Here is a 21,714-nt window from a genome sequence, read left to right as displayed (position 1 = left end):
TGAATCACTAAATTCTATTCCTGAAACCATTATTACAGTATACGTTAACTAACTTGGATTTTTTTGTTTGTTTTGTTTTGTTTTTTGTTTTTTTAACTAACTTGGATTTAAATAAAAATTTTTTTTAAATTACAGACACTAGCTAGTACAATAAGACAAGCAAGAGAAATACAAACCAACCAGATTGGAAAGATAGAAGTAAACTGTCTCTATTCACAGACAATAAGATCACCAATATAAAAAACCTAATGGAATCTACAAAAAGTAATTAATATGTGTGTTTAGTAAGGTTGCAGGATACAAGTTCAGTATCTAAAATCAATTGAATTTCTATATTCTTTATCCTAGCAGTGATCAATTTTAAATTGAAAATTTGAAAAGAATATCACTTACAATAACATTGAAACATTGAAATACTTGGAGAAAAATCTGATAAAATGAAAGACATTGAAAACTAAAAAACCTTACTGAAAGCGGTTGAAGAAAGTTAAATGTAGAGATGCGTCTTGTTAACGGGTCAGAAGACTTGATATTTTCAGCTCTCCTTTAAAGGATATATATGTTTGATGTGATCCTGGTCAAAATCCCAGTAGGCTTTTTGTTTGCAGACAAACTGGTTCTAAAATTCATATGTAAAGGACCTAGAATATCAAGACAACTTTGAAAATGAACAAAGTTGGAGGACTCTCACTATCTGACCTCAGGATTCACTACAAAGCTACAGTAATTATGACAGTGTGGTGTTGTCATAAAGATGGACGAGTTGGTGGAACAGAATGGAGGTGAGAAACAGAACCACATATATATGAACCACTGATTTTCAACAAAGTGCTAAGGCAGTTCGGTGGAGAAAGGATAATTTTTACAAGTGGGGCTGGAACAATTAGATATCCATAAGCAAAAATGAACTTGGATTCATACCTCGCATCAGCATATACAAAATTTAACTCAAAATGGATGGTAGACTAAATGTAAAACCAAACATAAAAACTTATAGAAATAAACATAAAACTATAAAGCTTCAAGAAGAAAACATGAAAGAAAGCCTCAGAAATCTCAGGCAAGGCAAAGATTTCTTAGCCCCAACTCCAAAAGTGCAATCAGTAAAAGAACAAATTGGTAAATTGGGAGTCATCAAAAACAAAAACTTGCTTTTCAAAATACACTGTTAAGAAAGTGAAAAGACAAGCTACAATTTGGGAGGAAATATTGGAAATAATCATCTGATAATAAGACTTGTATCCAGAATATGTAAAGAGCTCTAAAAACTCAATAACAAGAAAACAAATGACCCAATTTTTAGAGCAGATGTGAACAGTTAACCTCGAAGATACACAGATGGCACATAAACACATAAAAAGATGTTCAACACTGATAGTAGCCATTAGGGAAATACAAGGAGATACCACTACACACACCTGTGAGAATGGCTAACATGAAAACAGCTGATCACACCAGGTATCACTGAGGATATGGGGGAAGTGGCACTCTCATACATTGCTGGTGGGAATGCAAAATGGAACACCCAATTTGGAAAACGCTTTTGTTTCTTAAGAAGTTAAAGTATACCTATCATATGATCCAGCCACTCTACTCCTACATGTGTATCCAAAAAAAAAACCAAGTATATGTTTGCACAGACAAGCATCTTTCTTCGTAACAGCCCCAAACTGGAAGCAACTCAAATGTCCATTAACAGGTAAATGGGTAAACAAACTGTGGTGCACCTAATGGAATACAGCTCAGCAGTAACAATGGATAAATCACCAAAACATCCAACAGCATGGGTGATACCCAAATAATTAGGCCAAGCGAAAGAAGCCAGGTCAAAAAGAGTACACACTGTCTAATTCCATTTATATAAAGTTCTGGGAAATGCAAGCTAAAGTATAGTGTCAGAAAGCACATCGGTGGTTACCTGGGAATATGGACACAGAAGGAAGGATTATAAAGCATAAAGACACCTTTCAAGGGTGATGAGTCTCCCTCTTTTCATTGTGGTTTCATGGACTCATCAAATTATCTGCTTTAAATATGTGCACTTCCTGTATGTCAGCTCTAACTCAATAAAGCAATTTAAAAAGATACTAGTGGCAACATCTAGTGACCAGGCCACTCTTACTATGTGCCCTGAGCCAGCTGCTCCAGTTCCCTAATCTGTGAAGTAAGAGTGATATTGCTTTCCTAGTAGGATGGTTGTGACAATTAAAAATAACACATTAGGTATGTTCTCTACAAAATGGATACTCAATTAGTAATGGCAATAATATGATAGTGCCATCAAGAATAAGAAGAGAATAATCACTTGGCACTAAAATGTTCAGCTCACGTATATTCCAGAGAGATTTCCGTGGATGATCTGAAGGCCATTGGCCCTTGTTTTCCAATTCCTTAGGTCTTGGTTTCACAGACAGTCACTTGGATTTAACATGGAGTATTTGTTCCACCCACTTTTCCTACTCTCCCACCTCCTCTTTGTTCCTCCTCGTTTGGCCAGAGCTGAAAGGGGTGTCCTTTAGTCTCGGCAAATGCAGCCCTGCCCTCTCAGCCACCCCACCACCTGATGATGGTCTCTTCCTCCTCCTCCTCGATTTGGGACCTGGGATCACATAGACTTGTAGAGCTCGGTCAGGAAGAGAACTCTCCCGGGAAGATTAAGGGAGGATGTATGGCAGTCACACAGCATGACTCCTGGCGCCTGGAACACATCTTTAAGTCGGCAGTACTGCTTTTGCTAAGTATGGCTGAAGTCATCTGCTCTGGCTCCTGTACCCTCCTCATACTCTGGAGAGCTCCAGCCAAAGGATTCCCGATCTTGTTCTAAGAAAGTGGGAGGAGAGGGAGACACCACCCCTGCCCTCAAAAGGTGTACAGTCCCGGGAGCCAGCTTAGGGAGGGCACGTAGGATGGGTTCAGAGATTGCGAGAACCAAGGTGAGCTGAAGCCGCAGGGAAAACGTCCTGAGATAAAAGGATGACGGGAGCTTGTCTTGTTCATGTGCGTTGGTGTGTCTGTGATCCTCTGCCCTTCAGCACGGCGCATGGCATGTGGGTGGACCTCAGTTCATACGTTTTGGTTGAACACATGAGTGAATGAGGAGAGCAGCCGATGCTATTGTGTCAAGTACGAGAAGAACTAGGGGAGCAGGAGCTGAGTTCCAGACACGGGATAGGAGGCTCCATTGGGCCCGAAGAAAGTCCAGGCCCTGGGAAGAGCTGGATGCAGGGTGGTGAGGGGTGAATGGCAGGATGGACAATCTGAACACTAGGTTAGGAGCCTCCCTGGGCACAGGGACGTCCTTAGAGATGCTGTAGGGGTAGCCTCACCCATCCCCGTGGGTCCTGCTTTAGGCCCTGGTTTCCCCAGACAAGCTGAGCTGAATGGAGAAGCTTGTGTTCTGGTCCCTTCTCCCACCCACAGACTGGCATCAGCTCTGAAGGGGAGACAGAGCCCCCACTCCTGGGCTAGAGGAGAGCAGAGGGGACAGCTGACAGAACACGCACTCAGCTCACACTCAGCTTCTTCACACATGTACATGTGCCCCTCAGCCAGGCTACTAGTCGCTGCTGAACATCAGGGGGCCAATGCCAGAGCCAACCAGAAGACTAGCAGGGACTCCGGTCTGAGCCAGTCACAAGGGACAGACAGAGGAACCGTCTGTGGTGACCACTGGGCCATGCATACAGGGACCTGAGCTGGCATAAACCGAGCAGGGACTTTGGGCCAGGAGCTTCAGGGCTTGGGGGCCTCCTGCTGCCCTCTGACCTGGCCCCCTATTTTGAACCCTTAGAATTCTCCCTTGTGCCACTTTAGAGCACTCGGAGTTTCCAGAACCAGTCTGCAACTTGAAGAAAAGTTACTTCATCTGGAAACTAATAGTTTCCCATTTGACCAACACACTGAGGGTGGGCGTTCATTGTACCCTGTGAGACCCCTCCAAGGCAGCTTGGTTATTGCCCCCAGATCAGGGTGGGCAGTACCCTCCCTTGAAGGTACATTCCTGACTGCTCCCCCAAGGACTGTGCTAAAGGAATGTTTCGAGCAAAGAAAGAGCAACATTTCTTTCTGCCCAGACATCAAGAAGTGGGCTTTCATCTGGCTAGAGACAGATTGGAGCACAAATCCTTTGGATAAAGACTTCTCGATCCTGTGCTCTGAACTGGACAAGAAAGAATTCCAATCTCTTCTCTTTGCCATTCAGCAAAGGATCCCTTTTCTCCGCCCCCTACTTCCTCGCTGTCTCCCACAGAGCCTTGTTTCTCCTGTCCCCGTGCCCTGGGCAGCAGCCACAGGCTGAGCATTGGACACTGAGCTTGAAAAGCCCCCTCCCTGGAATGCGCATGCATTTTCAGTGGCCGTGCCTGTGTGTGTGTGTGTGTGTGTGTGTGTGTGTGTGCGCGCTCGCGCACGGGCGCGTGCGTGGATTTGCACGTAAGTGTGTGTGTGAGAAAAATCGCTTCTGGAGCATGTTGCCCTCTGTCTGCCCATCCAGGTTACTCCTCGCTGCAGGACGAGCTGCTGTCCCCCGCCTCCCTGCACTACGCGCTTCCCTCTCCGCTGCGTGCAGACCAGTACTGGAACGAGGTGGCCGTCATAGATGCCATCCCCTTGGCGGCCACGGAGCATGACACCATGCTGGAGATGTCTGACATGCAGGTGTGGTCCGCGGGCCTCACACCCTCCCTGGTCACTGCTGAGGACTCCTCTCTGGAGTGCAGCAAGGCCGAGGACTCTGACGCCACGGGCCATGAGTGGAAGCTGGAGGGGGTGCTCTCCGAGGGACTCCAGGGCCCCACCCTGGGCTCTCTGGACCTTGTGGAGGACGACACAGTGGATTCAGATGCCACAAATGGCCTTATCGATTTGCTTGACCAGGAAGAAGGTCAGAGGTCAGAAGAGAAGCTGCCAGGTCGTAAGAGTCAAGAGGACTCCACCAGTGCAGGGCAGGACTCAGAGAATGAAGTGTCTCTTGTTTCAGGCCAGCAGAGGGTGCAAGCCCGCATCACAGAATCCCCCAGCGTGAGTCGGGTGACTGAGACGAGCCAGGACAGGTAAGGGCGGGCTGCCATGACAGGATGCCTTTCGTCTTCGTGGGCTTCGGGTGAGATGGTGCCAGACAGTGAGTACAGAGAGAATTCTTAGGTGCTGCTGCTGACCTTGACCCTGTGCTCTAACTGCCCAGGAACAAAGCAGCTTAGTATGGTGCCGGCTGGCCTATGAAGTCACCTCGCTCAGCCCTCTGACCTATGGGAGTGGAGCAGTGATCTGTAATGGCCAGTCCTTGCCAAGAGGTCCCTGGGTGTGGCCAGCAAGAGAGAGGCCAGGGCGTTGGGACAGGGGAAGACGCTAGGAGAGAGAGATTATAAGGCTTGGTACAGGTACCTCTCCAAAGTGCAGCTGAGGGTAGGTGCTCTGGGCCCCTGACTCTGTTGGGTGTGTGCTGTTGAAGACCATATTTAGAAACCCAGAAGTAGCAGGGTCCAGAGAAGTTACTCAGGCAGTCTCACAGCCTGGGTGCGACGGAGCTGAGGCTGCTGCCTTCCACGTTCCCTCTCTGAAAGTGTGAGGCCGGTGGGCCTATCGGGGCAGGACAGAGCTTTCAACAGCTGAGAGACAGGCGATTCTCCTGGGTTGCTCCTGTGCCTGTGCAGGGCGGTTGAGGAAGGAGGGCCTTCTGCAGACACTGTGGGTCTAGGCCACAGGCCCTACTCATGTCCATGGCAGTGGGCCCACCATACCCCCAGGTCTGTGTAGAGTGAGGAGGATCGCGTTGGCCTTCCTGGACTGGCATAGGAACTGAGCAACAGTGACCCCCTGTATTGCTTCCTAAATTTTCCCTAACGCAAGGAGACTTCACATGCTCCCTGAAGGCTGTGTACACCCAGGATGCTCAGGCCTGGCCAGGCTGTGGGACATCTGTTCTCATTTCCTCTTCCCACCCACATCCCTCCTCAGCCCCTCTCAGAAGCCTACTCAGTGTGACCCAAGAACCGATGTAGGAGGGAAAAGAAAGCCATTTACAAGAGGAGACAGCAAGGATTTATTTTGTTTTGTTTTCATTTCCAAAACGAGTCCTTTAGTGGGGAGAATTGGACAGACTGAGCCTGTAGTACTGGCATGCCTGTGACAGAGGCCATCGCCCAGCAACCTGGGGTAGCCATTCATTCAGCAGGCATTGACTGAGCGAACACTATGCGCCAGCCACTGCACCACTATCACAGCCAGGCCACCAAATGGGGAACCAGAATGCTAGTCCGGGGATGCGGTACAGCTTGGTTCTCTGCCCTTGGTCACCCCTCCAGTGGGGACAGATGAATGTCGTTCACACACCCAACAGTATGTATTTCGTGCCGACTGTGTGCCAGGGACTTATAAACATGCCTCGGTGCTGGAGATGTGGCACTGAACAAAACACAGAAGAGTCTCCCATCTGCAGGAACTTTGTGATCTAGTGGGGGAAATGGAGTGAGATAAAGCCAATGAAATGGAAAGTAATTAAAAGGGGAAAGTTAGATGATAGTGCTAAAAAGGAAAATAAAGGAGGGAAGGGGGTAGGACGCACATACCTGTGTGGAGAGGGGATGGCTGAAATGAGGGATTGGGTAGCAGGGGAGGCCTGAGCCTGTGAGGTTGCAGTGAAGACCAGAAGGAATTAAGGGATGAGCCGTGTGAATACCAGAGGGCACTTATCCAGTGGAAGGCCTGGCCAGTGCAAAGGCCTTGTGGTAGAACATGCATGGCCCAGTCGAGGACCAGGGAGAAGGTTACTGATCACAGCAGAGTGATTGAGGGAGCTAATGGGGCCAGACACGGCAGGCCTTGAGGTCCTAGAAAGACCTTGGCATTTATTGGGTGAGATGGGGAGCCGCCAAAGGGTTTTGAGCAGAGCGAGTAAGGTGATGTGGCAGCTGACTTGAGAAGAGCCTGACAGGGCCAGGGGTCTGGTGGAGGCAGGGAGATGAGTCTGAAGGCAAGAGTTGCTGCTGGTACGTACCAAGATGGCAGCAGTGCTGGTGGTGAGAAATGATTGTGCTCCGGATATATGCTTGAAAGTTGAACCAAAAGGTTTGCTGACAAATAAGACATGGAGTGTGAGAGAAAGAGAGAAGCCTAAGAGTTCTCTGGTGTCCTCGGCCTGACAACTGGAAGGACGAAGAGGCTGTAGTGCAGGGTGGGGAGGACTGAGCGGAACAGGTTGGGGGGAAAGTCATGAGTATGGATTTGATCGTGCTCTCTCTGAGATGCCTGTTAGACCCCTCACTGCCCAGAGCAGAGACACGGAGGAGGCAGCCTGGTATCTACACCTGCAGCTTGAGGAAAAGATGCTGTGTGCACACGTGGGCATGATGAGCACACAGGTTGGGTGTGAAGCCACGGATTGAACGAGCTCACTTAGGAAGTGGATATAGGTAGAGATGATGTCTGAGAGCTGAGCCGTGAGGTGGCCCAGTGTTCAGAAGTCAGAGAAATTAGGAGAAACTGACAGAGGATACTGAGAAGTGGTAGCCAAAGAGAGGGGGGAAAACCAGGCAAATGTGATATCGTGGAAGTCATAGAAGATTGTGTTTCTGCAGAGAAAGAGTGGCCGCCTTATTGGATGAGCACTGGGATAAGGACTGTGGAGGGCAGGTGGCCTGGAAGGCTGGAGAGGAGGCAGAGGAGGTGCTGGGCATGGAGACCTGGGTGACAGCCATCAGCGTTAGCCAAGTGCCTCAAGAGCCCAGGGTGGAGAGCCATCCACTTAAAGGGATGGGCCAGTGGCACTGGTACCCGTGGGCCTCTCCACCTGGACAGCAGGGCTGGACCATTTGTGCCTCTCTGGACAGGGCTGTGTGCTGACTGTGTAACTGCTCATGCAGCCCCGTCCCTCAGGTGTGCAGTTCAGGATGTGTAGCCAGGGCTCTGGAGGGGGTGGATATCTGAGCAGCCAGAGACTGAAGGATGACCAGGTGCCCTCTCTCTCTTCCTGGACCCCAGATTACAGGACTGGGAGGAAGAAGGCTCCATTGTCTCATACCTACAAGATGCTGCACAAAGTTCCTGGCAAGAGGAGATCATACGTGGCCCACACTCATTCCAGAGTATGGTCACCACCACCAAAGAGCAGGAGCCCAGTGGGTCTCAGGAGTATGAGAAAGTCCTGGTGACTGCAACTGAGCACATTTGGGAGGAACAACCTGACGCTGAGAGCCTGCAGGCCGACAGGGAACGGAGACGACAAAGCCACCAGGAGTGGATGCAGGAGGCTCAGAGCACTTTCTCCCAGATGGCAGAGGTGAGGCACCTGCTGATGCCTGCCAGGGCTGGAGGGGCCTGGGGCCCAGGGCAGCCTGTCATTCAGTCAGGCCCCAGGCTGAGCATGCTTCCCTTTATTAAAGTTGTGGCAGCGACTTCACTTTCTCTAGAAGCAAGGATACAAAGTCCCATGTCTGCTGAGGGAAGGGAGGAAGGAACATTCACGGAGCATCCCAGGCTGTGCTGTCATGCTCCCACTGCCTCAGCCCTCTGTTGTCATTCCCACGTGGCAGCTGATGGTTGAGCTGCTTGTCCAAGATCACAGGATCAGGATCAGAGGTGGGCTTTGCAGTTAGGTCCATGGCTGGGTCCAAAGCCATGGTTTTTTGTTTGTTTTCTCTTTCCATGGTGTTTTAGGAAGGGTGTAGAGGAGAGAGACCTGAGTGTTGGGCTGACTCTGGTCCAACCGTGGTCTGTGTGGCCTTGGACAATCCACTCTCTTCTCTGCATCTGGGTTTCCTCGTTGGTAAAGGAGGAGGGATGGATCACCACCAAGGTGCGCTGGCTCAGGAATTCTGTCATCCTGTGAGAGGCCGGCAGATGGACCAGGAGAGGCATGGTGGCCTCGCTCCTGATCTCTGGTCTCTGCCTCCCTCGAAGTCCCTCCTCTGGGTTTGCCCTGCTGTACCTCGTTATCTGGTCGCTTTAGCTTCGCTCCCCTTTCACAGTCTCTTGCCCCCCGCATTCCCACTCCCGTAGACATCCATATTAATGTGTTTCTGGAAAAAAAATTTTATTTCAAAAAGTCACAAATAAGTACAAAAACAGAATAGCATATTAATTTCCATGCACACACCACCCAGGCTCTTCAGTTACCCAGTTATGGCCCATCTTGTTTCACCTACACCTCCCCCCACCCCGTCTTCTCTCCCCCAACATAGTATTTTGAAACACATCCCGGACACCTTATTAAGGCATGCCTTTTTAATGTATGCGCTTTTATAAAATCCGCATGGCCCTTCCGTGCATATGTATTTTTAGCGTGTGCAAAAACGATGCGTTCAATCAGCACCGTCTCCCCGTCTGGGAGCCCTTTCCTCATCTCCCTCCCCTCTGCTGCGTTCTCTTCTCTGTCTGTGCTACCTGAACCTGGGCCCCAGCTGGCACCGTGGGGCCACCACAACTGGGTTAACTTCCCAACAGTCCTGGGCTGCTGGCTGTAAAGAACTGCTAGGAATCCAATATGGTTTTATTTAGATACTTCCCTCCGAGTATGAGACTCAATCAGGGCAGGCAGCTGTGCAGTTTTTAACCCCAGACCACCCTGTGCATTTGTGGCCAACAGGCTAGTCTTTGGCACTTTACTACTCCTAATAGCAAGCACTTGGCTGAGAGCATGGGTGCTCTTACCCGGGCCTGTGACCCTGAATCCTGGGGAAAGAGAAGGACGCTCGAGCCTGAGCCTTCGTATGCAGTCAGCCTTTGGTAACTGGAGCACTGGGGGGAAATCAGGGGCCCTGCAGGGGACCACGAGAGAAACCTTCTAGGTCATAGGGTCCATCTGGCTCATTTATCAGTGAGGAAACCTGAAGTTCCAGAGAGCCTGAGGGCTTCTCCAGGGTCACACAGTAAACCAGTGTCAGGGCCAGGGGAGCTGGGATCCCCGGCTTCCCAGTCGGAATGAGTGGATGTGAAGGGCCCCCAGGCCTAATGCCTTCCCCATCTAGGACAGGATTGGATGTTGTGCGTGCACTGTTGTCCTCCTCATCTGACGGGCTCCCGGAGATGATAATGAAGCCCATTCAAGGCAAGGGTTTGCAAAGCACCCATTTACTAGTATTCCTGGGAAGTCTCTGGAAACAACGACAGAGAGATGCCCTATGATTTGGAGCCAGGGAGGCAAGCCTGAGATGACATTCTTCTCGGAGACACCGGATGAAACTCCTTGGCTGGGCTCAACCCGAATGCTCTCTAGTGCCCAGCTCCTTTGTAGGTGCCATGCACTTTTATTTTTCCCGGTGCTTCCTTGTTGAAACGAGGCAGTATCGTGTAGTGATGGGAATTTGAAATGTGACTTGTTTCCTTACTCTTTGACCTGGCAAGTTTTTAACCTCTCTGTGCCTCTGTTTCCTCTGTGTTAAATGGAAAAAATGTAGGGTTGTTGGAAGGCTTAACTGAGTTAGTGTGTGAAATGCACGCAGAACCCAAGAACTGTGCATGAGGCAGCACTCACTCCCTGAAGGGTTTGCTATTGTTATTCAGGGTGATAGTACTCCTACGCACTTGCACTCGGTGTGAGCTTCTCAGCACTCTCCAAATGGGTAGGGAAAGCACTTCAGTCGTCCCTGTTTTACGGAAGAAGGAAACTCAGGCCCAGGGAAGGTACCCAGGTTTCCCAAACCCTTACAGTGAGTGAGTTGCAGAGTCAGCTGGCTGGGTCTCAGATCTTTGTTCCCTCTGCCATGTGGACTGTCACTCAGAGAGGAACAGCCTGATCCCGAAAGTGAGATTCCTTTGGGCCGCAGCTGCTGCCACTGCATTTGTGAATCAGCCCTGTAGAGACAAGCTTAAAGCTCGTGGTTCCTGCTCGTGGGCGTTGACAGCCCAGCATGGGAAGAGACTTTGAGGACAGGCCTTAAATAGACACACCGGTTACAGGCTTGCATTTGGAGTTGCTGTACCCGGTGAGGGGGGCGGGGAGTGCCCAGGGCCCTTGGGGCTGATGGGAATTGCAAGGGCTTCCCAGTGGCCCCACCACCAGTGTGGACCCCCCTGCATTAATTTGGCTAGGCTTGAGCAAATCACTCTTCCCAGGGCTGTTTTTATTTATTTATTTTTATTGTTTATTTATTTATTTTTTTTAGGGCTGTTTTTTAAATAAGCCCTTAACTGTCTCTCCAGGGTATGAGCCAGTCCCATCCCCACACATGGGGGTGAACTCCATTCTGATCACGGCAGTAACAGCCCAGGGAAACACACAAGCAGCCACATTCTTGAACGTCTTTCCTGGAGTCTCAGAAAGAGAACATGTCCCTGGGCAGCACTGCCTCCAGTTTGCAGAGGCCTGGAGGGCGAGAGCACAGGGCGGGGCCCAGTCACTCACAGAGTGATTTTGACATGCGCTTTCAGTGCCCAGGACACGCACACCTGCCAGCTCCCTTCTAGCCCAGTTGGACAGCCCCAGCAGCTGGTTTGGGGAGCTAAAATTATCGAGGCCTGATGTCACCCAGGGGTGAGGGCAGAGCCTGGGGCTGCTCAGCAAGAGAGCACTCAGCAGGGCAGTTCTAGTGAGGGCTGTCCAGTCTCCTGCGGAAAGAGAATGGAAGGGGCCCTAGGGGCACTCGGGAGTCCGAGAGGAGAATGAGAGACTGGACCCCCACAGCGGCTGGACCCCTGGCCCCGCTAGTCCCTGGAGGGCCCAGCTGCTGAGGAGGTGAGGATGTGGACTTTCATCATCCAGCTCCTGGTCACCCTAGTGCTCCTGGGCTTCTTTCTGGTCAGCTGTCAGAACGTGATGCACATTGTCAAGGGCTCCCTGTGCTTTGTGCTGAAGCACATCCACCAGGAGCTGGACAAGGAGCTGGGGGAGAGCGAGGGCCTGAGTGACGACGAGGAGGCCATCTCCACCAGGGTGGTCCGGCGTCGGGTTTTCCTGAAGGTAACCACCAGGCAGGAGGCAGGGCTGAGGGCACGGCACTGCGATCTGCGTGGGCAGCAGCTGGGGGGGCGGTGCGGGACCCCATGCCAGGGGCCGGGTGCTGCCCCAGGAGCCGGGCCAGGGTGCGGCGTCCGCACAACCCACCACGCCGCGATGGCACAGGAGGCTCAGCCCCAGGCCTCTGGAAGCCACACTCCAGGCCTCAGTGTCTGTGGAAGGACTTTCTACTCTGGAAAGCGCTGTCGAAATATAAATTAGGTGCCTCACTTCCTCCCTCTGGGCCTCCTTTGTAAAACTTGCGTAACCAGCTGGGTTTTGCCTGCTCCCCACTGAGGGAATCAGGCACAAGAGGCTCTCCAAACCTGGGGCCCCATCTCATCTTCGGGCCCCAGGGGCTCACGCTCTGAGCCCTCGGTTTGGCTGCCAGTACTTGCTGAGTTGCAGTTTCCTGCCAGTGGGAACCATCCGCCTGCGGCTGCTGGCTGCCACTCTTTTCTTCCTCCTCCACGCCTTTCCCGGACTGCCCGCTTCCTAATCCTGGGTTTTCTCCTTTGCTCCAATCCTAGGGGAATGAGTTTCAGAATATTCCAGGGGAGCAGGTGACAGAGGAACAGTTCACAGATGAGCAGGGCAACATTGTCACCAAGAAGGTGGGTGCACAGAGACACGGCGGACTAGACGGTGCTGGACTCCCCTCCCAGCTTCTTGCTGCCGCCCTCTCGGAGGGTAGACAAGGCTCCGAAGAGACAGTTCAGGTGCCTGGAGCTCTGGTCTCTGAGGTCCAGCATGACATTCCTCAAAGCCACTTTACCTAATTCAGCCTGAATTCAGCTCCCGCTACTTTTTTCTAGAAGGACTAGGCTCCATGGAACAGCCCAAACTGGTCCAGTGATGTCTAGACCTGAAAACAGCAGGATGAGGGGCCCCAAACTACCACAGGCCTCCGAAAACACAAAGGCTATGGAGATGCTCTGAATTGGTAGCAGGTTTTAATTCAGTAGACCTGATTTTGCCTGTCAGGTTTTGGGCACATAGTAGGTCTGGGCAGAAGGGAGAGGAGGAGCAAAGGGAAGACGTTGTAGGTGTTCCCACTGTGGTGCTGCTCCCACTGTTGAAGCAAGACCACTCCAGTGTCCGTCTTCCCTCTTGCAAGGTGTGCTCCGTGCAGAGGGACCATGCCTTATTTGATTTTCATCTCCTGGTCCTAGTACGTGGTAGGCGCTGAGGAAACACTGTTAGAATATTCAGGTGACTGAATAAGGGAACATAATTGCATGGAATACTATAGATGAAAAAGGAGTACCCTTTGCCCTCAGGAGACTCAGTGTGGGGAAGACAGCATGACCTTCCAACAATATGAAGAGGCAAACCCTGATCATTAATGACATCGGCTAAGACCTGTCAGCGGACTCCAGCCCCTCTGAGGCTGCCCAGAGCTTGTTTTTCACACAGTGATGGGGGGTGGTCAGAGACCAGGCCCTATTCTTGGCCATTCAAGGAAGGGCACCTTAGGACAAAGGATAAAGACTGCCTGTCCCCCCAGATCTCGCTCCCGGGGACCTGCTCTTCTCATTCTCTGTTCCCTGGCTTCACGGGCCTTTTCTCCCCTCCCTCTCTTTTCCAGATCATTCGCAAAGTTGTTCGGCAGATAGACTCATCTGGTGCCGATGACACCCAGGAGCATGAGGAGGTGATTGCTGAGGGGCCCCTGGAGGACCCTAGTGAGATGGAAGCTGATATTGATTACTTTATGGCACATGCCAAGGTACTGCGGCGGCTGCAGGGCGAGGGCTTGGCACCTCTCCCAGCTGCTCGCCTGTGCACCCACCCTCTCTGGGCTCCAGTCTGCACCATGCTCAACTCCTCTGGTCTCCCCTACGCCTCTTCCTCCCTGGCAGACAGGGTTTCCATGGCCTCGGAAGTGCCGTTCATTCTCGTGCCAACTTTTTGCCTGTCTCTGTGTGATCTGTCCTGCGTTCTGTCTCTGCTGCTGTCTCCAGGTGGAGCTGAGAGGGAGTAACCTGCAGCCGGACCTGATAGAGAGCAGGAAGGGGGCTCAGATAGTGAAGCGGGCCAGCCTGAAAAGGGGGAAGCAGTGATCTAGCCCCTCCCCTCAAATGGCCTCTTTGGAGGTAACACCGTCATTCTGCATCCTTTCTGCATGGCCTGGTCCTCGCAGAGTGGCTGGTCCTGGGAATGGGCGCTCACTTGCTCACGTCTCCCCCTTCTGCCGGGGAGCTCACCCCTCCGCCACCCCCAGCATGTTTTAGGAGGAACAGGGGTGCTGTGGCCTCAAGACACAGAATCTTGTTTCCCAACCTACTGTGTCTCTGAGTCTCCTTTTCCTCCTCAAGAAAACAGCTAGTAATACTATCTGCTGACTACCTCTCCGGGAGTGTAAGAATGCAGATTTTTTAAAAAATGCCTTGTTGAGTGAAAGCACTCAGTAAATCTCAGTGGGGCTCTTATCCTGAAAGCCAAGCGAGGGGGATCTGGAGGAGAGGGGACCAGTCTCGGGGAGCACGGTAGAGTCCACCTAGGCTGTGCCACTTCACCGCAAGTCTGCAGGAAGCGCTCCAGCGGCGACAGACTTAGAACGACACTGACTCTTGAACCTGGAACCCGTCGAGAATCCTGGTGAACCCAAGGCACCGATTCTCTTGTGATGTTTCTTGAGACACGTCGCCCTGTTGCTTTCTAGGAAAGGGTGAAGGGAACAGGCCAGGGGGTGGATGGCGATCTCCCAGCCGGTTCCTGTTCGGAGGGTTGTCAGGGCTGGGTGCATGGCGCACGCGTGCATGGGGGCCTAGGGCTGAGGAGCAGGGGTGTGTGGTGAGTCGCAGCAAGGGAGGGCCATGAAGACGCCGCTGCGGCCCGTTTGGTGCAGGGGGCTTCCGAGGCCAGCTCTGACCTCCGTCCTCCCTGAGGCATCCTGTACTGAGCTGCCCCGAGGCCGTTCACTGTGCCCCGCTCGGGGCAGCTCAGTACAGGATGCGTCGGGGTGGGAGTCGGCAGGAAGCACGGAAGCATTCTGGCCCCAGCACAGCACTAACCACCTTCTTGCCATTTCAGCCCCCGGGCGGGGGGGGGGGGGGGGGGTGGCTCCAGGACAAGGGGCGAGCAGGCTTGGGCTTTCTGCGTTCAGCAAAAAGCAGGGCCGCTGTCTCCCGAGCCACCAGAAGTGCTGGCTCTGGGCTTCCCAACATACCTCCGCGCTTGGGCAAAAAAGAGGACTGCGGATCCAGTGATAGGATAAAATTAGACCTGACTCCTCAGCAGCTTAAGGAGGTCACTGTTAACCCTGGCACTGCCAGGGGAGGGGAGATGGTGGTGAGGGTCCCACCAGGCTCCTGGGTTAGTGGATTAGCCGCGATGAGTCCTGGAAAGAATCCAAAAGTACAAATAATTTGAAGGCGCAGAGAATGGAAGGAAGAGTGTCCTCTTCTGCTTCATGTTCTGTGTGGTAGTGGCAGCAGCAGCGGCTTCTCTTTGGGTCAGGTTTGTTCTGCTCATGATCCTGAACAGAAAAAAGGCAGCCAAGATAGAAGCCAGGCTAGTGGGAGGGGAGGAGCCTAGAATTCCTTCTTTTTAATTTTTCTAGGGATGATTTGCAAGGTGGCTGAGACCCACAGAGAAGACACGGTTCCAGCACCGTGCTGGGGCCTCTGCTAAGAAGGGGCCAGCAAAGTTGGGGTGGGGACAGCGGTGAGGGAGCCGGTGTGGTAGCAGGCTCCTGCCTAGGTCCCAAAGGGCCTGGTGGGGGCGGCCTGCAGTGCCCCCCCTCCGCCCGCCCCAGCAAGACCCGGGCTGGAGAGCAGACAGTGAAGGGCGGATGGCGCTCTCATCCTCGGTACTTTCTGCCACCCATTCACCAGCGTGTAGCTTCAGCCATCAAGGTGCGAGGATTCCATACTCGCAAATTTGCCTGCTGGCTAAGATTCATGGCAACCCCCAAACCCACACTCAGTGCTTTCCCGGTCATTTACAGATACACACACACCGTGGCCAGAAATTAGCCTCGCCCTGGTGCACGCTCCCAGTGAGGGCAAACAAGACAGCAATCTGCACCCTTGACAGGGCTCTCCTACTATGAATGGGGTGTCCCTTTTGCAGGCTGTTGAGTGCCACGTTGCATTTTTGTGCTTTTTGCTGATTTTTGTTGTTTATTTTTTTCTAATGCTTTTTATTTATTTTTGAGAGAGAGAGAGAGGGACAGCATGAGCAGGGGAGAGTCAGAGAGAGAGGGAGACACAGAATCTGAAGCAGGCTCCAGGCTCTGAGCTAGCGGTCAGCACAGAGCCCAACGCAAGGTTCAAACCCACAAACCACGAGATCATGACCAAAGCCAGACCCTCAACTGACTGAGCCACCCAGATGCCCCTGATTTTTGCTGTTTAAAATGGCTCCCAGGCCTAGTGCCAAAGTGCTCTGGTGTTCCCAAGAGCAAGAAGGCCGTGACATGCCTTACAGGGACAAAGATGCACATTAAATGAGATTCGCTGGCCGTGAGGTAGAGCGCCGTTGGTGGTGAGTTCAATGTTAAGGAATCCACAGTATATATTAAATAAGGTGTCTTTATTCAGAAACATAAATGAAGGTCATGTATTCAGTGTCTGACAAAGACATGGCCAACAGAGGTTCACAGGAACCTAACTGGGCATTTTCCTTGAGGGCAGTGGTTCTGTGTTGGCTACTTTCTGGAACATGACAATGGCAAGAACTGACTGTATTTGTTTCAGAGAGAGTGAATGCTGGGGCTTGGGAGTCTATTCAAGACCTGGCCCCTTCTGTTTCTTCAGGTTGCAATGCCTTGCACTAGTCATTTGACTGTCCTGAGCCTCCGTCCCCGTAAGGGAGATGGCACATAGTCCCTTCCACCTCAACAGAGAGGTTTAGCAATAGTCATGGCAGCTGGGCAGGCTGTTGTGTCTGGTGAAGGGCATCTGCATTCAGCCAGTGCAGACGGGGCTCCGGCACGACCCAGGGCAGGTCAGCCGGCCTCGCCAAGCCTCAGGTTTCTTAACCGTAGAATAGCAGTGATGCCACTCTTCTCTTGTAGGATGGTGACAGTGATGGAGGGGACGTGTTTGTGAAAGGCCGTATACATTGTTAAATGCTCACCCAACTGTTTCTCAAAGGGTCACTGACATCCTGCATCACCAGCATCCGAGAGTTGGGTTAAAATGCACATACCCAGTCACTGCCCCTGACCTACTGAATGAATCCTGGAACTCAGGATTCTGCCTCAAGCTTCCCAAGTGATTTTTATGTGTATTAAGGAGTGAGTTCTGACCAATTTTGGTTTTCCTTCCAAATCTCCTAGAGGTGATGTGGCACAGCTGTAGATGTGATATTTAAAAAGTGGGCCAAGAGGAATGATGGCTATGGTTTGCTCAAAGATAGCAGAACAACCCCATTCCAGGTGAGACCTGAAGAAGCCCCCTTACCCATCTGATCCCCCCCAGTCACTCCCACCTTGAGAAGGATTCTGTAACTAAGGCTGGCAGGTGGAGGGGGTGCTTGCACACCCTTTGCAACTCCTGCCACAGAACTCCTGTGGAGTCAAGGCTTGGCTGTGTGTGACAGTAGCAGCTGGTGGGTTTTGCTTTGTGCCCAAGTACTTAGGTCCAAGAATTCAGGTGTCAGTTGTGCGAGAACAGCAGCACGGAGCGGGCAGCTGGAGGGCTGTGCAGGGGCAGCCCGTCGCACTCTGGGCCGCCCGTGTCCTGGGCAGGCACCGGGTCTTGGCTTTCCTCTGCGGCTTCGGGACTCTCAGGAAGCCAAAGCACAAGGCTGTGGCTTTTTCTTGTTTTCCTTTTTTTTTAGGTTTATTTATTTATTTTGAGAGAGCCAGCAGGGGAGGGGCCGAGAGAGAGAAGAGAGAGAGAGAGAGAGAGAGAGAGAGAGAGAGAGAGAGAGAGAATCTCAATCAGGCTCTACACTGTCAGCACAGAGCCAGATGCAGGACTGGAAGCCACGAACTGAGAGATCATGACCTGAGCCGAAATCAAGAGTCGGATGCTTCACCGACTGAGCCACCCGGGTGCCCCTCTTGTGTTCTTTTTTAAGAGATGCTTTCCATTCAGGTCCTGTGGATGCAAGAACTTGTGTTAGCTCTGACAGTGGAATGTTTTAGTAAGTTTAAAAGTTAAGCAGTTAGTCATCTCAGTGGCCAAAGGGGCAGGAAGGCAAGGGGTCATGTTTCCTTTTGCTGTTTTAGGTACAGTCCACCCTACTCCCTAGCCATTGCAGGGGAACATGTCTGGGGCGGGGGGAGCTGGGGGAGGGCTCCAGACACTGGGTAGGGTGGGGGCAGATGGACAGGGATAGGCACTGAGCAGCGCTGTCCCTGGGAGTGGGTGGGGGGCTGTTCTCTCAGCTGTTTAGAGGGAGAGACCTTTCCCTCTGGGCACCCCTGGGACAAGAGATGCAGGGCAGTGGAAGGCCCAGGACATAGTCAGGAGCTTGCCTTCCAGACCTGTTGCCTGGGTGCTCCTGATAGCCCCCTCACTGCTCCTCCTAGAGCCTCAGTTTACCTAAAGATGAGATGAGCATTTGCATAGAATGATCTCTGAGGCCTCACCTCTCTCCTCTGCTCTCTCTGGGCAGAAAAGTGCAAGATGGTAAGCTGTTTTTCCCCAGCTCAAGATTTTAAGAGATCTCTTATTTGAGCGTGCTCAGCACTGGGGTGGGCACTAGGGGGACAGACCACCGGGAAAGGTAAGGCCTGGCCCTTACCCTCAGCATGTTTCTACCCCAACCAGGCAGATCTGCAGGTGTGACCCAGGAAAGAGCACAAAGACAGCGGCGTTTCTAGAGAGCCCAAAGTTGACATCCACATACACTGTCCCAAGCATTTTGTAGCTCTATGAGTCATCACCACAATCTAACGAGGTACATCGTATTATTGCCCTCATTTTATAGCAGAGGAAACTGAGTCACAGAGAGGGTAAGTAATATGACCAAGGAAATTGGCAAAGACAGAATATGAACTCGGGCAACTCGGCCAGCTTCAGAGTCCCTGCTCTTAACTGCTGCACTCTGTGACTGCTCTGAGTACAAAGTAGCGGAGGCAGTGGGGAGCTTCCAGAGCTCAGGGAGAAATGAGAAGGTGCTGGCATTATCAGGGAGGCTCCCTGGAAGAGGGGTCTTGAAGGCGGTGAGCAGAGCTTTAGCGGAGAGGGAACTGGATGGCATCCGTGAGCTTCGGACGAAGCAGGAAGCTCGGGGCACTGTGGGTGTGGAGGGCTCAGAGGAGACCAGCTTGGCTGACAGGGAAGCGATGGAGGAGCCTTGCCTCCAGGGTGACAGCGCTCTTCAGCCACAGCAGTAGAAGGTCTGCTGTTTCGCTCTGTGGCAACCTCTGGCACGGAACCTAGCACCACTCTCCCATCCCTGGAGAACTGCTCAGGGTTGAGTTCATCTTGACCCCCTCCAGCTTCCTCCCTAACCACACCAGCTGTAGGGTCCAGGACAGCTCCTGGTCTGGGGACAGCTCTACCGCAGAATGAGTTCCTGCCTTTCTGTGTCACTTCCTACCCTACCCAGGAGATTGTCATCTCCTCTTTATTTCTGTGTGCTCCTTTTCGCCACCCATCCCAAGGTCCCGCAGACAGAATCCTGAGTGACTAGTCTTGGAAACATGGAGTTCTCACCCCAGGTTGGAGGAGGAGGCGCCATGGGGCAGCAGGGTTGGTGTCTCCTCGCAAATCCCGGACTGCAGAATTGGGACTATCTCTGCAGGCAAAGCTGCTGTCCACCAGCCTAAGATACATAATACCTGAGGGAGAACGCACCTGTTTTTTTCAAAGATCTCTTTGCCACTGCAGAGGTTGTCCATCCAAGGGGCATGGAGAGAGGAGCCAGAGGCACTTGACAGTGAGAGCTTGTAGACTGTCATCCCTTGGGGCCGTGAGCTCCTGAGCCTCATGTCTGCTCCATCTCTGGGTCCCCAGGGCTGGCACTCAGAGACATCAATGCATGTTGGCTGAACTGAACTGAAAAGGTGGAGGACACAGCTCGCTCTCTTCTTTAGAACAAGTCCTGGCTTATGAACTTGGCCCCTTTCCTAGGTACAAGGATCTACTCATGGGGGCTTTTCCCCAGGCCACTGTGGGAATGGGAGCATCCTGCCTCCTCTCCAAGGCACAGAGCACACACCCAGGAAGGTTTTCTGGGGAGCTCGCCCATTTGGTAGGGGACCAGGGCAGGCTTGGGCAGCCACGCCCGAGGAGCCGCCTCTGGGCTGGGGAGTGGGAGTAGGAAGGCTGGTACCTCAGGAAGGTCAGGGGCTCTGAGCTCAACGCCTTTCACCGCATTGCCTTGCTTGGGGACGCTGGCCGCTTCTTCTGACTCTGCCCCTGCCTAAGCAGCCAGCACAAAACTCAATATTTGGGGGTTTTGCTGGGAGTTGCACCTTGATGGTCTAAGTAACTCTTTCTCTCTTTGTGTCCCTCAGGATCACACCTCAACACCGAACCCTTGAACTCCACACACACTCTGCCATGCACACAGGAGGAGAGCTGGAGTGGAGGGCTGCAGAAGTGGCGCACCTGTTCCTATAGGCTAACGGCACGGTCTCTGTAAGGGACTTCCTTTAGTCTCCTATTCGCATGAATGACTGACTGTAGACGCATGACCTACAGTCCTCAATCCTGCCTGTAGCAACGATGGATCTCAGTTGGGAATCAGGACAAAAGCCTCAAGAAGGGGGGAGAGAGAGAGAGGGATAGAAAATGAGCTCGAGAGAGCGCATGAACGCAAAAGTGAACAAGGGCTCTTTTGTGGTTGGGGATGATATATTTTTAAAAATCATTTTAATTTTGACTTGTTACAGGGTACTTTTTTTTCAACCACATCTGTAGGAAATCTACGTGGGCTTCCTGGAAAAAAAAAAAAGAAAACTAGGCACAAGATCAGTTTGGCACCTTTAATCCCATGTCCCCACCTGCCAGCCTTCCCCACCGCCACACACGTCCATTCCATTTGTGACATCCCCTCCCCCAGGGGGCTGCTCCTCCCAGAAAGCTCTATATGACATTCAGGACACACACATAGGCACACACACAAACACACACACACACAAGCACCTCCCCCTCTCCTCAGTATACACACAGATTTTACTGTGACGTCCGAAGCTGTATAGAATCTCCTGTGGATAAACTGGAATTTTTTTATGTTGTCTCTCTCTCTCACTCTCTGCCAGTCTCAGTATTAATCATCTTCCAATGGAAAATCATTACCTTTAGAGTGCATTCGGGGTTCCTTGTGCTAGGGACTTAAGAATCAGAGTCGAGGACCCCCAGGCTTAGCTGTAGGGCTCAAAGGGAGCCAGTGCCCCATCTGCAAGGGTCTTCTCTCTCAGCGGGGGGCGGGCCGGTGGCTGTCCCAGGATTGCACCAGCATGTTCAATAGAGAGGAGGTTTTCTACATCTTCAAGCACTTATATCATAGTCTGTGTTCAAAGTGTAAACTGTACAGTAATCAGCCTTGTGTATATGAAAAACAATAAATACTATGCAAACCAATAGAAACACTTTAGCAGTATGTACAAAGCACTAACAGCTCAGCTCCTGAGGACTTCTCCAGGCTGCAGGAGAAGGAGCTACAGCCTGTCTTTCAGTGAAAGAGGAAGGAAGGGAGTAGGCCTAGTTGAATGTATCTGCCAGGTCTTAGAAGTCAGCCACCACCCCCAAGGTCTCCCAGAGCCAACTTGGTGCTCTAAGTCCAGGCAGCCCACAGGATGGGGGGCCTAGGCTGGACAGCCTCAGTGCCCCCACTCTGACCAAGCCCCTCTGCCGCACTTGGAGAGGCGGGCGAGG

The 21,714-nt window shown here is 52.0% G+C and overlaps 1 protein-coding gene across 12 annotated transcripts in view; it reads left to right on the top strand.

The window, feature by feature from the left end:
• ANK1 (ankyrin 1) overlaps window positions 1-21,422 on the top strand; it is a 213,958-nt gene extending 192,536 nt beyond the window's left edge. For 2 of the 12 annotated variants that reach the window (XM_029936381.1, XM_029936376.1), the window contains 6 exons: window positions 4,493-5,051; window positions 7,978-8,275; window positions 12,460-12,543; window positions 13,518-13,658; window positions 13,894-14,025; window positions 20,352-21,422. In XM_029936381.1, the coding sequence (XP_029792241.1) occupies window positions 4,493-5,051; window positions 7,978-8,275; window positions 12,460-12,543; window positions 13,518-13,658; window positions 13,894-13,992 (1,181 nt within the window). In that variant the 3' untranslated portion in view covers window positions 13,993-14,025; window positions 20,352-21,422. Of the gene's footprint in view, window positions 1-4,492; window positions 5,052-7,977; window positions 8,276-11,462; window positions 11,894-12,459; window positions 12,544-13,517; window positions 13,659-13,893; window positions 14,026-20,351 lie in introns of those variants that run through there. The other 10 variants (XM_029936379.1, XM_029936392.1, XM_029936401.1 and 7 more) reach the window with 8 other exon arrangements.
• The last annotated feature ends 292 nt before the right edge of the window (window positions 21,423-21,714 follow it).

The sequence above is a fragment of the Suricata suricatta genome, chromosome 1 (assembly GCF_006229205.1).
Source record: "Suricata suricatta isolate VVHF042 chromosome 1, meerkat_22Aug2017_6uvM2_HiC, whole genome shotgun sequence".
NCBI classification, from domain to species: domain Eukaryota; kingdom Metazoa; phylum Chordata; class Mammalia; order Carnivora; family Herpestidae; genus Suricata; species Suricata suricatta.
Note: the sequence above shows the minus strand (reverse complement) of the source record. Positions and strands in the feature narration are given on the sequence as shown.